Genomic DNA, 13790 nt, shown 5'->3' on the forward strand with positions numbered 1-13790 from the left:
CAAAGAGAAGCAAAAGCACCCTTGAGAATAACTGAGCTATTGGATTCACCTTTTTCCCCCAATACCATTTATATAGATTGAAATGTGAATGTTAACTCAGTACCTGTTTGGACCTATGTGTTCAGTTAAATCAATATTTTCTGCTCATCCACAACCATAGTAAAGGCCATACAGTATTTCTATGCCGAGTGTCTCAAAGGATGTTAAATGGATGTTAAAACGCTCAGTTTACTTTGTATTCATCAGTCATTCTGAGTCAGTCTTTATTATTTAATATTGCGGTACATCATTAACAAAATCCAAACATGAGCATCACATTAACTGGATTTACTGCAAGATGATTATATCAAACGATGTTCTACACTTTGGTTCTAGATTTGAACATCAGCTAAAGAACAACATCACAAACCTTGAGCACACCGTATGGCTGTTGTTTTTGACTCCAGCCTTGGTCATGGCAGGTCACCTTCCCATGTCTCTGACTGTGCCCGGTGGTCTGACTGTATTAGGAGAATCCTCCCTTGTTTCTGGAGCAAGAGGCGGGCCTTTGGGAAGCAGGAATGCGCTGGAGGTTTTCCTGAACGCAGGCTCCTATTCACATGTGGAAGAGCCTCAACATGGACATGTGTCTGCTGCTGCTGCTGCTGTTCGCCCAGCTGTGTTTCTGCTCCGGGTATGAAGGTAAGAGCCGGCAAAGGGCCGGCAAAGGGCCGGGCTGAGCAGATCACTCAAAGTTTCGATGATCACTGAACTGAGACTCGGTTTATTTCTAAGGTCTATTTCTGTTTCAGCTTTGGCTTTGCGTTTGAGACTTCTTTCTCGTCTTTGTCCCGGCTGTGTTTGCGTGGAGGGGTGTGAGGCGGGGGGAGTGCAGTGTGCATCTGGGGGACGTTTCTCTGCGGCATTAATGAAATCCGTCTCTCTGCTTCACTGAGACCTCTGCTGAGGACTCTACCATCTGGAGACTGTGGCCTGGTCTGGAAGGGTTCACTGTACTGATGACTTCCTGTCCTGCTGTTGAATAAACACAGGTCTTTGACTGATACACACACACACACACATCAGACATCAGATTCAGGGTGCATTCGTTGTACTTCTTTTTTTTCTTCCAACGTTGGCTCACTGTTTATAGATGAAATAATAATTCGAGGACGTCATTTTCCAAATTAACAAGGTAATATCATAAGAAAACATACAGGCCCTCTACAGAGATAGAGCCAAACAGTGAGGAGCTGAAATGACTTCAAAGCTGAAGTTTGGATGGTGGAGTAATTCGTGTGTGTGTTGCGGCTATGTGCCTGTAGATGTTTTGAGAGTGGCTCACCACTGCTGTATGATCATACAGGCTGAAACATGAACGCAAGCTGCTGAGCAGATTTACACTGACAGACCAAAAACTGCTTGTCAAGCTGAAAGTCAGGACTCTGGTCTGTGTGTGTGTGTGTGCTGTTAAGAGTTTATTTTAGAGAGGTTTGTTTGTGTTTGTTCTGAGGTCAATTTGCCCATTTATCAGTTGGGTGTGCATGCCTAAATCTGGATGGGCAATGTTTGAGATATGGCTTTCTTAAAAAAAAAAAAAGGAAAGAAGCAGTCTGCAATAAGAGCTCGCAAAAGTCTGATCACATTTTCCATGATGGTTGTTGTAGTGATGTGGGTCAGGGGCTAAAGGATCCTCCACACACATGGAATAACTTGGAGTAGTCCCAGAGAGCACAAAGCCTGCAGAAAGGTTACTCTCCACAGTCGAGTGCCTGCAGGAAAAAGCACTTTCTGAATGATTTCCAAGGAATACCTTTAGAACAAGTGAGCTGCTAAATGATTATTAAGAATAAAAAGTAGTCACTGGATGAGAACCGCTAAAACCTGTCAGCTCAAGTTTCACCAAAGTATGTAGTTAAACATGATGTAACAGGAGCTAAAAATGTTTCACATGGTGGTGCTTGAGAAAAAGTTAGGGAACCACCAAGTCATTCAAACAGAGTTGAGGTTCACCTCATGAGCTTTCCCATTCATAGGTCCCACAATACATTTCGACTATGTAACATAAACAAAGTGTCACAACCGATACAAAAACATTTAGAACTATGCTTATTTAATATCCATTTTGGTGGGTTTATTTAGTTATTATTTTATATATATATATGCTTTTCACCAGCAGTTTGTTCTTCTGGGTCACAGACAGCTGATGTGATTAAGAAAGCAGCAGCATTCATGTTTGTTCTACAGTACAACTGGAACACAAATCACTAACGCTATAGAAGAATTGTATCACTCTGTAGTCATGGCATGTTGAGTTGGCTGACGAAGAAATGACATCCCTTTTTAATCTCTGCTCTCTTCCACTCTCCTTAGCCTGTAACCATACAAGGGAGTGAGCATTCACATAATGACAGTTTGTATTACATGCCCTCAGAGAAACGCTAATTGGACTATCAAGCACTGTAATTTAAAGCTTTTTCACCCCCAGGGGTTTTATGCTGCCTGCACTGTTAACATTTTGACATCTTTCTTGCTAAGAACTCTTTTGAAGTAGTTGAGTTGGACAGGAAGATGATGCTGGCTGCTGATCCCACCGAATCAAGTTGACAGATTTATTATATACGAGATGAAGGGTGGTCACGGGTCGCACGTTCTTGTCTCTGACTTGTTTAAATACGGAGTCCTTTCATCAATGAGGTCTCATTAGTTTATTCAATTTCATCAGGTTGATGCCTGGAGGTCAATTTGAGCCTGAGCCATCTACGGGAAAGAGAAGTAAAAGCAGCAAGGATTGTTCCAAGAGGGAGAAGTTTTACATCTGCCTTGTATCATGGAGCTTCTATACAAAGAGTTCAGTTTAATCAAGCACAAGCACATAACCTTAACCCACCCACATTCGAAGAGCTGGGTCAACTTTAATTTGACATAAGTTAGATATCGTCTGGAGCCCACAGATATAAAATGATGTGTCATTTTCAGCTGTGATTTTATTTAACAGCATTTATAATGGAGTTCTTGAGCCTTGGCTTCTGCCGGTGGAGAGAAATTGATTACATGTCAGGCCTGAGATTGATGCATCTTGTACCTGTGGATAGTTTCTGTGCTGGGAATGAATTTCATTCTCTGTGGATTTTGGCCATAATATAATAGTTATTTTACGTTTTGGGGTGTCTTTTGTTTTGATTGTTTACGTCCATAAATATACTGAGGTATGTTTAACTCTACTGAAATAATAGGACTGATTACACTGGCAGTACTGGTCTTTGTATTTCTGAATCATTGCTTTTGGTTGTTTTACTTGTTCAGTGTTTAGGGTTTGTACAGTTTGGTCAAGGTCAAGATTTGCTCAAAGTTTGTTTTCCTTTGCTAGTTGAGAACTAAAGTGGGTGCCAAAAGCAGGGATGGTAAAGACTTTGACCTGTATATGTTTGATAATTCTGTTTATCAGTCATTAAATATATCCATGGTGGGGATTGGGGTCATGGAAACTCATTTCCATGAGTTATTTACATTTTGAGAAGAGAATAAGTAAGTAATTGTTTATCTTAACACAGACCGGCCAATCAGAAAGGAGCCTCCCTTTGTTCTGGTGTAAATTGTTGATCTACAACTGATCTAATGTTCATTTTGAAAAGGACACAAACACACACACACTCCAGGCATACCTTTCCCTCCGTCTCTCCTTTTCACCATTAAGCAGCAGACAGTAAAGTTTTCCCATTAGACAGCTAAATCTGACTCATCAGTCTGTGGGTTTCCTCTGTACAATCCATGCTGTGTGAGCTGACATCTAAAACCTCAAAGCCTGTTGTGTGTGTGTGTGTATATGTGTGTGTTAGATGTGTGCAGAATTTTGGTCCATACAGATTTTATTAAACACACCCAAGAAGACCATTACAATGTGTAATTGGGGAGCAGGGGCAGAAGATATGCTCGGAGTATTGAGCTCATTGACAAATATGCGGCTGATACATCAAGCTGGGGGAGGTTGAACACCCCTCCCTCATGGATCCCAAACAGAGAACACATTCACAGCAGGGTTCACAACATCCTACGGCCAAGGTTGAACACTCCTCCCTTCGTTTAACCCCTTCTTCACCCATTTCCCCTTTCCCCTCTGTTTTTATTGCCTGCTGACCTGATCCCCTTCCTTTCCCTTCTTCCTCTTTCCCAAAATAATCCTCAGAGCTCATCACAATTCCTTTCACATTTGCTTTTTACAAAGCTGCTGCTCAACTGTGTCCTCCTCCAGCTCTGCAGCTACCTCTTAGAAACAGTTCAGTTCTTCTTGAATGCTGGTGTTTGATCTGATTATCTTTTACACTGTCTGAGAAAAGTGTGTACTCTTAAAGCTGACCAAAACTGGATGAGTGTCTATGGTAAGTATGATCTGTGGGAGCTGTTTTGGAACAAAACATTTCAAAAATGCTTTTATTTCCCCCATCTGGACTGGATTTGCATATTTGCATTAAATAGATAAATAGATAGATACCATTTTCCAAACCAGCTCCAAGAACAGGATCTTTTGAGGTATTTCAATTCTGCATGTGTCCTGTCCAAAAGATCCAGATCACCCCCTGGAGTGGAAAGTTAAGCAATGTTCTTACGCTTGTCCTTGGTGCTTTTACAAAAAAGAAAAAAAAAAAGACTTTCAAACATTGCCTAACATTTTTGGTTGCAGCTGTTTTTGTCATATTAGTTGCTTCTTCTTTTTTTTTTTTACCTCTTTCATTTACAGGATCAGGACAGTACACCTACGGAGATGATGAGGACTGGTATTCTCATAGATATAAAGGTGACTACATGCTCTGTTTCACATTCACTTCAACACACATACATAACAACATAACTTAGCTGTTTAAATCATCCCCTTGACAATTCCACTAGTCTTTAAGTCCCAGTGAAATGGTACTTAGAGCCACTTAGACTGCTATACTGGCAAATATCTGAGTTTTGTTAGGAACTAAATAAAATACTTTTGATCAGCTCAAAAGTGGTTGTGGCTAATATGGAGTTGCAGTGTTACACAGTACTTTAAAAGACTGTTAGCCTCCACCAGTGTTGTTGAATCCGGGAGAAATTAATAACACTCCTTTTTTTAAAGTTTAGAAAATGTTTTCGATGGCATAGATCCAATCTCTGACAGTGATTGATTTATCAACCTCTATCTACAGTCAAATGTGTAGCTGGTTTCCTTGAGTTACTTTTGATTGGCTTTATTGGTTTTATTCATGCACCCTATACAGTAGTTCAAGATGTGTCATCAGCCATACTTTAGTGTTTACAGGAGGAGAGAAGGAGAAGAGAGGTTTTTTTGTATAATGAATACACACAGACACAGCATTAAATTAAGAAAGCCCCTTTTTTTTTCACTATATTTTTAAAAAGCCATAATTTTAACAACAGGTATAGCCGGTTATGTAAAATGACACAGTTATGTCAAAGTCACTCCTGCTTTAGATTTGGGGTCAGTTAGACACGGAACATTACTGTCCAGGCCAAACCAAACTCTCCCCTTGTGTAAAATCTGAAATGCTGTGTTATTTTCTCTCACTCAGTGGCTCTGGAGACTTTGCCAATGCACACACATGCATAAAGAGAGGGGGCAAGTGAAGCTCGCGATGTAATGAATACACACTTTTATTCCAACTGGAAATTAGCCTAAGCCTGCCTAGTGTGTAGTCCCTTCTCCAAGTGTGCGCACACAGTATGTGGTTATGTGTTGGACCACAGGACTGAGTACTTGCCCTGAGCCAGCAGGAAATAAACTGCAGATTTCCATTTCCATGTATTGGAAATCAACCTTGTGGCCCCTCATACTTTGCATCAAACAAGGCATTGTCGAGTCAAATGCATGGCTGTCGTAAAGAACAGTTTGTGTTATTTTGTTTGTTTGGGGTTTTATTATGTTAAATTGGTGGATTGTGATGGGATATTTCTTGGTTGGGAACACAAACACAAGCTAAGAAGTAATCCATGATGTAATCCCCCATGGAATGGCAATCTGTCATTTTTACTCTCAACATTTTTGCATGAGTTGAACAAATAAGACACAGCATGTGAATAAATGTCTTTAGGGGCTCCACTTTTTGACAGTGCCAATTGTCATTTTTCTGATGTGCTAAAATAATATGGATATGTTGGTCGTTCTAATCACCATCGTGAGCAACACTGAGGCAGAAACTGTAGAAAACCCAGATCAGCTGTGTCACCAGTGTCAAAAAATAGCTGCACTCTCAATACAGACTTTCATCTGGGTGGAGATCTTTCACTCACTCACTCACACACACACACACACACACACACACACACTGACTGCTCTCTAGACATCATCACATGTCTGTCCTCCTCAAGTCAAACTCAGCCTCATGAACCACATTGGATTAAGGGAAGTCACAGATAAGGTAAAGAAAAATCCACCGTATCTGTCTGAACTCAGATGATGGGTGGGTTTTCATGTTTTCATACTTGCAGTATCAAACCAAACGCTTTCTTTGCTTTTATAGTCTCCAGGTAAGAACTGACATCGACAAAATTTCCTCTTCATTTTGTGTCGTTAAGTTTATGTCATACTATTAAAGAAAAGCTGTATTGCCTTGAAGCAAAAGGTCAGTGTAGTTGTCATTCCTCTCTCATCTTTAGGTACACCATGGTGTGCGCCCATTAAGGTGAAACATGGTGACGTGAGCTGTCGCACACCGAGGGGAGAGCACTACAGGAATGTGATGGGCACCCGCTGTAAAATCCGCTGTAAACAGGGATACGAGACCCAGAGCTCAGAGGTGGTGTGTATGGCCAGCAAACACTGGTCCTCCAACTACGCCTGCCGAGGTGACCATACACAGCTCACACGCATGCTCACACACGTAATGTCTCTCAGAATTTGCAAATTAGTCAACAATTACAATTGGTCCATTACTTCTACCTGAGGTCCGTTTGATAAGGCAGAATATTTGGACCATGGGACACTAAATTGCTGTATTGCTCCATTGCAACTAACTAAGGCTATTACTAATGTAACTATACGCATTACAGCTGTTGAGTAAGTTCAGATCAAGGGCCTTTTCTGGACAGAGTGGGGCTGATTCATTATGTAATACCTCGACTGAAAAAGACCAACACCCAGTCTTAATAAAAGGTAAAAATGGACCAATGAAGAAAAAAAACATTCCTTGTTTAGTTAACTGAAACTATCTGAAGAAAAATAATCCTTAACTGAATCGCATGAGTATGAGACAATTCAAATATGATAGCTTTGGAAGCAGTGTGAAATGCCCTGGGTAAAAATAGCTTTCCTTGATCGTGAATGTCGTAATTTAATCTGATATTAATGTTGCCAGTATATACCAGTCTTTGTTTTGTTTTGTTTTCCATTTTTTTCTCATCTGGTATTTGGATTTAAAGACGCTGAACCCTTCTCTGACAGAGATCCGCTGTCCCAAGCTGAACATGCCAGCTAATGGTGGCTACAAATGTTCAGATGGCTCCTACTTCAACTCTCGCTGTGAGTTCTTCTGCTCGCCTGGATACAGTCTGAAGGGTCAGAAGACGGCAACCTGCCAGCACAGCAAGGTGTGGAGTGCTGGAGTTCCCACGTGTGTTGGTAAGGCTGTTTGTGTGTCTCCTTTGTGTACAATTTATTCTCACGCAGAGGCCTGGAGCCTGCAGATTACTGAGCTGCAATAGAAGAGAAACACGATGGAGACGGACTGATTTAATAACTCGCCCAAGGCACAATGTGAGCTGTATTGTCTACAGGAATGGTCTTTCCAAAGTTACATTATTAATTTTTTGAAAAAACAGGCCTCCACATAGACAAACATGCTGTGGTTTGTCTCTCACCACAAGAAAATAACAAATCGTTTTCACTTCTTTGCTGCCTGAGTGTAACGCTAAAAATGACAAAATTTTTAATGAAAGACTAAGCCGTACTGCAGATGAGCATAGAAATGACTGACTAGTCTTTTGACCTTGGTAAAAGCGGACAACCGCAGCACACACACTCCCTCAGAGAAACAGTGCCAGCGTGTCCTCACCAGTGCTTGTGAAATGACATTCAGTCCGTCTTCGAAGACACTGGCAGGACTGGCTCCTTCCTCAGAGCAGTGTCAAGTTTTTTTGTTGTAACCTGAAAATGTGTTTTGAATATTGAAACCAAGTGTTGGGGAAATTTTCTGTAACGCTTAAATGTTTCACATCAAGCTGTCTCTCAGCATCTTTGTGATGTAACTTTGTTTTCTGGATGTGCAGGTATCTTAGCTGGGGTGACCTGCAGGGGTGGTCAGTAAAGTCTCAATCTGCAGTTAGCTGTTTACTAAACCTCTCCAGAAGATCATTATTATCATTAGTAGGAGTAACTTAACTATTTCAGCTCTGTAATGCAAAAACAAGCTCTTTGTGGTACATTAGCTACTTTAAATTATGTTATTTAGATATTTGTTTCCTTGAATGTTCTCCCTTCATTAATATTTTCATGAATTTCTTCTCTCTCTCTCCAGATATTGATCCCCCTAAAATCAAGTGTCCTAATCTGAAGGACAAGTGGGCAGAACCGGGAAAACTGACAGCAAGGGTGACTTGGGACACGCCGGAGGGTGTCGACACTGCAGATGGCATCCTGACAGAGTCAGTCCAATGTCTGCCTTTGACTTTGCGTTGATGCTGCTTTTGTGTTCTTCTACTCTGAGCAGGGAGATCTCACTGAAAGTTTAAACGTGGTTGTTTTTTTTTTTTTCAGTGTTATCCTGAAAGGGAAACCTTCAAAATCAGACTTCCCAGAGGGGCTCCATAAGATGTCCTACACTGTGTTTGACCGAGCGGGGAATAAAGGATCCTGCCGCTTCACTGTCAGAGTGCGAGGTGAGATGGTCTCTGTGGAGCAGTAACACAGGCGCTATTTCTCCAAAGTTTCCTAGAAACAAGCACACATGTCAAATTATTACACTTCTATTTATGTCAAACCAGTAGCCAGTGTAGCCCACATTTCTTTCATGTAAAATAGTAGCTTCTCTTGTATTGGAACTCCCACATTTTCCCTATAATTAGGACCAAATCACTTCTCTGCAAGAAAATTTACTTGGAAATGGTCTGGAAATACAAGAGCACTGGGTTTTCAGGATTTCCCTGAACTACACAGCATAGGAAGTTGTTTTCTTCCAAGGAGGTCAGGGGTTTGTTTCTGGAGCTGACATATCGAGCTGCTCTTTCTCCACAAATGAATGTCTCACAGAGAAAAACATGTAACTGTGACTAATGGGCTTTCATCAGCTGATTTACTTTGAGTGCAAACCTAAAGCAACTCTCCAAGAGTAAAGCAAATTGATTAAAAATAGAAAAGAGAAGAAAAGTCTTTTTATGGCTTTTATTTTTGTGATTCAGTGCACTTCAGTTTTTTTGTCCACCAAACTTTGGTGACCAGCTGAACTAAATGTCTGTTAGAATATGTGTGAAAGTCTCACCAACATCTAATCTTTTATTCTAGTTATATAAATCTGAAAGGTTCTCTGAATTTAGACCCTACTATCTCTGATTAATAAATACGACGCTCAGTTCAATTCACATAACAATTCACTTCACATGAATCAAACTCCTTTATTCGAGAATTTATAGATTGTGTTAGAGCCAGGGCTCGTCTCTCTCCTCTCTTTTATGTGACCCTGTTGCCTTCCACATTTCCTGATGTTGTATGTCTCGTGTGTCTCATGGTCAGTTCGCCGCTGCAGCTCACTGTTCCCCCCCGACAATGGGTATATGAAGTGCGACAGCGATGGAGACAACTACGGTGCCAACTGTGAATTTAAGTGCACCGGTGGCTATGAACTGCAGGGTAGTGCTGCCAGAGTGTGTCAGTATGGACTCACCTGGTCTGGCACAGACACGACCTGTGCAGGTATGTGCCGCATGCAGATTAACACACAGACATAAAAACAGACGCACAAACAAGCTTACATGTTTTTTTTTTAAACATATTACTCAATTATTTCTTTTTCATTTCCCATAGGAATTTTCTCCAAGTTATAGTTTAATCTGGTTAGGCACTTTTTAATAAGTTTGTAGCTGCAGAACGACCTTTTATAAACTTTGCCTGCCTGTCGTAAAGTGTCTTCCTGCAGGAGTCTCAGTGAAGGGAAAAATGGCCCTGGCTGCTGTTAGTCGATTAGTAATGTCTGTATGAATGAGACAGGGGGAAAAAAAAAAAGTGGATGTCAGAGTGCTGCGGCTCTTGTGGAGCAGACCATCAGCATTTAGAACGCAGTCATATACACTGCTGAAGAGAATTTTTACTGATTTCACATGAATGGCCAAAAATATAAAATTAGGCAGCATTCCGCTGTATTTTTGTGCTATACTGAGGACTCTGCACATATAGTGGATGTCAAATATTCTATATTATCACTTAATTTCACATTCAATGTCATTGCAGCCATGAACATTAACGTTGGCGTCCAGACAGCAGCTGCACTGCTTGACCAGTTCTATGAGAAACGACGGCTCCTCATTATCTCGGCGCCGACAGCTGCCAATCATAATTATCGCTTCCAGATGACTAACTTGCAGGTGAGACCCAACATACATTGGTTGTATGGGATGTAACTGAGAGAAACAGAAGCAGGTACTATTGCAGTGATTTGTCCTCTCTGATGCCGCACACAAAGAGGACGACAATCTGTTTGGTTTTCTTTCCCACTTAGCTGCTCAAGCATTTCAGAAGCGAGAAACAAATCAATGAGAGGGAGGGCGTCATGCTGATGCACAGAAAATGTCAAGGTGATATGAAATGACAGAACAGATACCGACAGTAGCTCTGATAAGGCTGCTCTGGAGCTGGATCAGAAATTTGGTTAGAGCTGTCTTTAAAAAGCTGATGTTTCAGTCTGAGCCTGGACTCGATTGAACTAGATTGGTTGTCTGAAGATATTTGTGATATCTCTTGTCAATTTTTTGGACATTTTTTTATGAATTTTTTCAAGGAAAAATGGCACATTCCCTTCTTCTTTCTCCGCTTCCTTTAAAGAGCTGGTATCGCACTGAAAGTGAAACATCTCCAACGTCCAAGTGAAGACAGAGCAGAACAGTTCAGGGAGACTTGAATCATTCATGGCTCTAATCATTAGCTGCAGCTCTGGTGTTATCCATAACATCTGTGGCTCAGCAGTTTTATTTCCTCTGTTCTGTGCCCAGTTCTTTTTTGCTTGCACAAGAATCGATACCAAAAGCTATAAAACTCATGATCAGTCTCTTTCTGTCTTTGTGGGAGCAGCACGCTCAATGTGGACTGGACCTGAGGCATGTGACCGTAATTGAGCTGGTTGGAACTTACCCTGCACAGGTTGGACGAATTCGACACAGGCTCCTCCCACCAGGACTGGCCCTGCAGCTCAGGTAGATACACACACACACACACACACACACATTCACACGCTCCACAGCTGCTTACTGAGCTGATGTGTTTCTTAGGTTACTGCTGCAGATCCCACAAAGGTCTTTCCAAATGGTGTTGGTAGACAAACAGGGCATGGACAAGCAGCGTTACCCGTTCCCGATCACGGCGGCCGAGTTGTTCACCACCATAGACACGTTCCCTCTCCGCAAGGACGAGATGATGCTACAGCAGGAGGCAGGTCAGGCCTGCCAATCATAAAGCACCACCGCCTTTCAGTGCACTTCTAATTGGACTGTCAGCCATCTTTGATGCTTTTCCTCCACAGAGCAGACAGGAAGCTGCTCTGATCTTCTGTCTCTATCCACATGTCACACACTCCTACCTGAACTCATTCAATCCTGTGCCCTGAAGGTGTGACTGTGTGTGTGCGTGCGTGTGCGTGTGTGTAACGTGTGTGTGCCATCAAAAGTGTGGATGTCAGTCATGTTGCTGATCTGAGGCAAGCAGGTTTATTGAAAGAGGTTACTAATTGGAATGGGTCATACAGTAGATTACAATCATATTGATTCCCAAGTCTTGTCTTTCTGTGTATGTTTTATGAATAATAATATTTTCAGATCAGAAATATGTTTTTTCTATTTTGTACAAAAAGTCTATTTACTGTATGAACTGGAAAACCTTTTTCCTGTCTGATATTTATGTCTTATTTTTCCATTAATGATGTACTCTGACACTCTCTGGAAAACTATGTGTGTTGTGCACAGTGCATCGGTACACCTACCACTGAATTTATTAGACACTGATTGAATAAGGCTTCACAGAGGGTGCAACCTTCATTGTGTCAGTGCAAGAGACGTGAGATCATCTGAAAGTAAAAGAAGACTGAAGCATACGATGCACAAAAAAATCAGCCTTTTCTAGTATGAGTCAGGTATCGAGTCCGTTTCTCTTCAACAGAAACAACATTCACCATTCATGGTTTCTCACATTTATTGTAAAGACATTAAAGATTATAGCTCAATGAGTATGAAATGTATTAACAGTTATTTGATGGATTATCACAGTGTTTGGGTCAGGTCTCCTCATTACAATCTCTGGTGAGGCCCTGACTTCTCATGTGGTGCGGCATTCGGTTAAAATTGAACAAACTTTAGCAGATTTAGCATTTTGTCTTAAAAGTCTACATCTGTATCATATCCAACACGGTAAACGTGGCACCTGCTTAACAGCTCTGAAGCATCGGAGCACATTATGGAGCTGCCGTTAGCACACACTGAAGGACCACTGTGACTAATTAAAGAGAAATATTAGCACGCCTGCAGACTCTTTCTTCTTTCACCAGTCCAAAAGCCCGGAGGAGTTTTTTCTAAGTTAATCAAGTTTTCCCTCTACAGTAAACACCCAGTCATGCTCTTTATTTATGCATAATATATTGAATACATCTTCCTACATGGACCGTCATCGGCCAAACTTTGACAGTTTCTATAACTTTGGTGCTCACGAAAAAGAAAAGACTGAAACATTCAGACTATGGAAAGATGTGTTTATTTCAAAATATTCCTGTAACACATTTGGGACAAAATAGGCTTATATATAATGAATCTGACGCTTGGAAAACAGACCGACAGGGCTAGCACATGCTGTACGTCAAGAGTTTCTTCAGTAATCAGGGATTGCACGACTGTCTCATCTAAAATATGATGTACCGTGAACAATATGTGTTATTACTACAGTTGTGGAGTGTGAAACTGTTTTGTTCTGGTAGTTCAGAGTAGAGAGTTTGCCGAGGACTGGCGTTCCACGTGAAAAATGGTCAAACAGTTTTTGTTTTGTTTTGGTTTTTATTAGTTTTGATTCATCACAGGCAGCTGGGTCGTGGAGTTACAGGGACAAAGTAACGGTCACGACTCATCATCAGGCCCCACTTGAGATAAAGGCATCTATTCTCAGTGCTGACTCACTCTCCAACACCCCCCCCCCCACACACACACACACACACACACACACTTGAGGGTTTCCAGGGACACACTGAAAATCACACTTCCTCTTCAGGGTGTAAGGTGATGTCACTGTCAGTGCTTTACATAACCTTATTTTGTTCTGTACCTGTTTCTTAAATATAGTACCATGCAGTTTGTATGATCACACTGATACAGTGCTATGTAGATTTACATTAAAGGTAGTCTAAATTGTGTAAGTGACTTTGTGCCACATTTTCTTTTTCTTTTTTTTTCTTTTTTTTTTTTTTTTTAGACAACAAGGGGTGGAAAGTAACTAACTGCGAGTACTCTACGCTACAACGCTTATGCTAAGCAGCTATAAGGTCTAGTATGATAAAGTTAAGTATTCGGTTTGAGTCACGTTTTAGTTCAGTATGTTAAATACTCTGGCGATCAGGAACTTTAAAAAAGGTTCATTTTAGTCGACC

General features: G+C 41.2%; 1 protein-coding gene across 3 annotated transcripts; it reads left to right on the forward strand.

The window, feature by feature from the left end:
* Positions 1 to 564: 564 nt before the first annotated feature.
* srpx (sushi-repeat containing protein X-linked) lies at positions 565 to 12675 on the forward strand. Of its 3 annotated transcripts, none has more exons than XM_029531017.1 (10): positions 565 to 681; positions 4718 to 4774; positions 6622 to 6810; positions 7406 to 7582; positions 8478 to 8604; positions 8717 to 8838; positions 9689 to 9868; positions 10403 to 10536; positions 11240 to 11361; positions 11437 to 12675. In XM_029531017.1, the coding sequence occupies exons 1-10, from the start codon at positions 600 to 602 to the stop codon at positions 11618 to 11620; spliced, it is 1374 nt and encodes a 457-aa protein (XP_029386877.1). In that variant the 5' UTR covers positions 565 to 599; the 3' UTR covers positions 11621 to 12675. The 3 variants fall into 3 exon arrangements, with proteins under 3 accessions (XP_029386877.1, XP_029386878.1, XP_029386876.1); XM_029531016.1 differs by lacking the exon at positions 565 to 681 and adding an exon at positions 1586 to 2829; XM_029531018.1 differs by lacking the exon at positions 4718 to 4774 and having other exon boundaries at positions 588 to 681.
* The last annotated feature ends 1115 nt before the right edge of the window (positions 12676 to 13790 follow it).

This window comes from Echeneis naucrates, chromosome 21, assembly GCF_900963305.1.
Source record: "Echeneis naucrates chromosome 21, fEcheNa1.1, whole genome shotgun sequence".
Lineage (NCBI taxonomy): Eukaryota > Metazoa > Chordata > Actinopteri > Carangiformes > Echeneidae > Echeneis > Echeneis naucrates.

What these genes read in the sequence shown, in the direction of transcription:
- srpx (XM_029531016.1), top strand. Translation starts at nt 2,709, where the DNA reads ATGCCTGGAGGTCAATTTGAGCCTGAGCCATCTACGGGAAAGAGAAGT. An exon ending in GTATTCTCATAGATATAAAG is followed by an intron (nt 4,775 to 6,621) that starts GTGACTACATGC and finishes TCTCATCTTTAG; the next exon opens with GTACACCATGGTGTGCGCCC. An exon ending in CTCCAACTACGCCTGCCGAG is followed by an intron (nt 6,811 to 7,405) that starts GTGACCATACAC and finishes CTTCTCTGACAG; the next exon opens with AGATCCGCTGTCCCAAGCTG.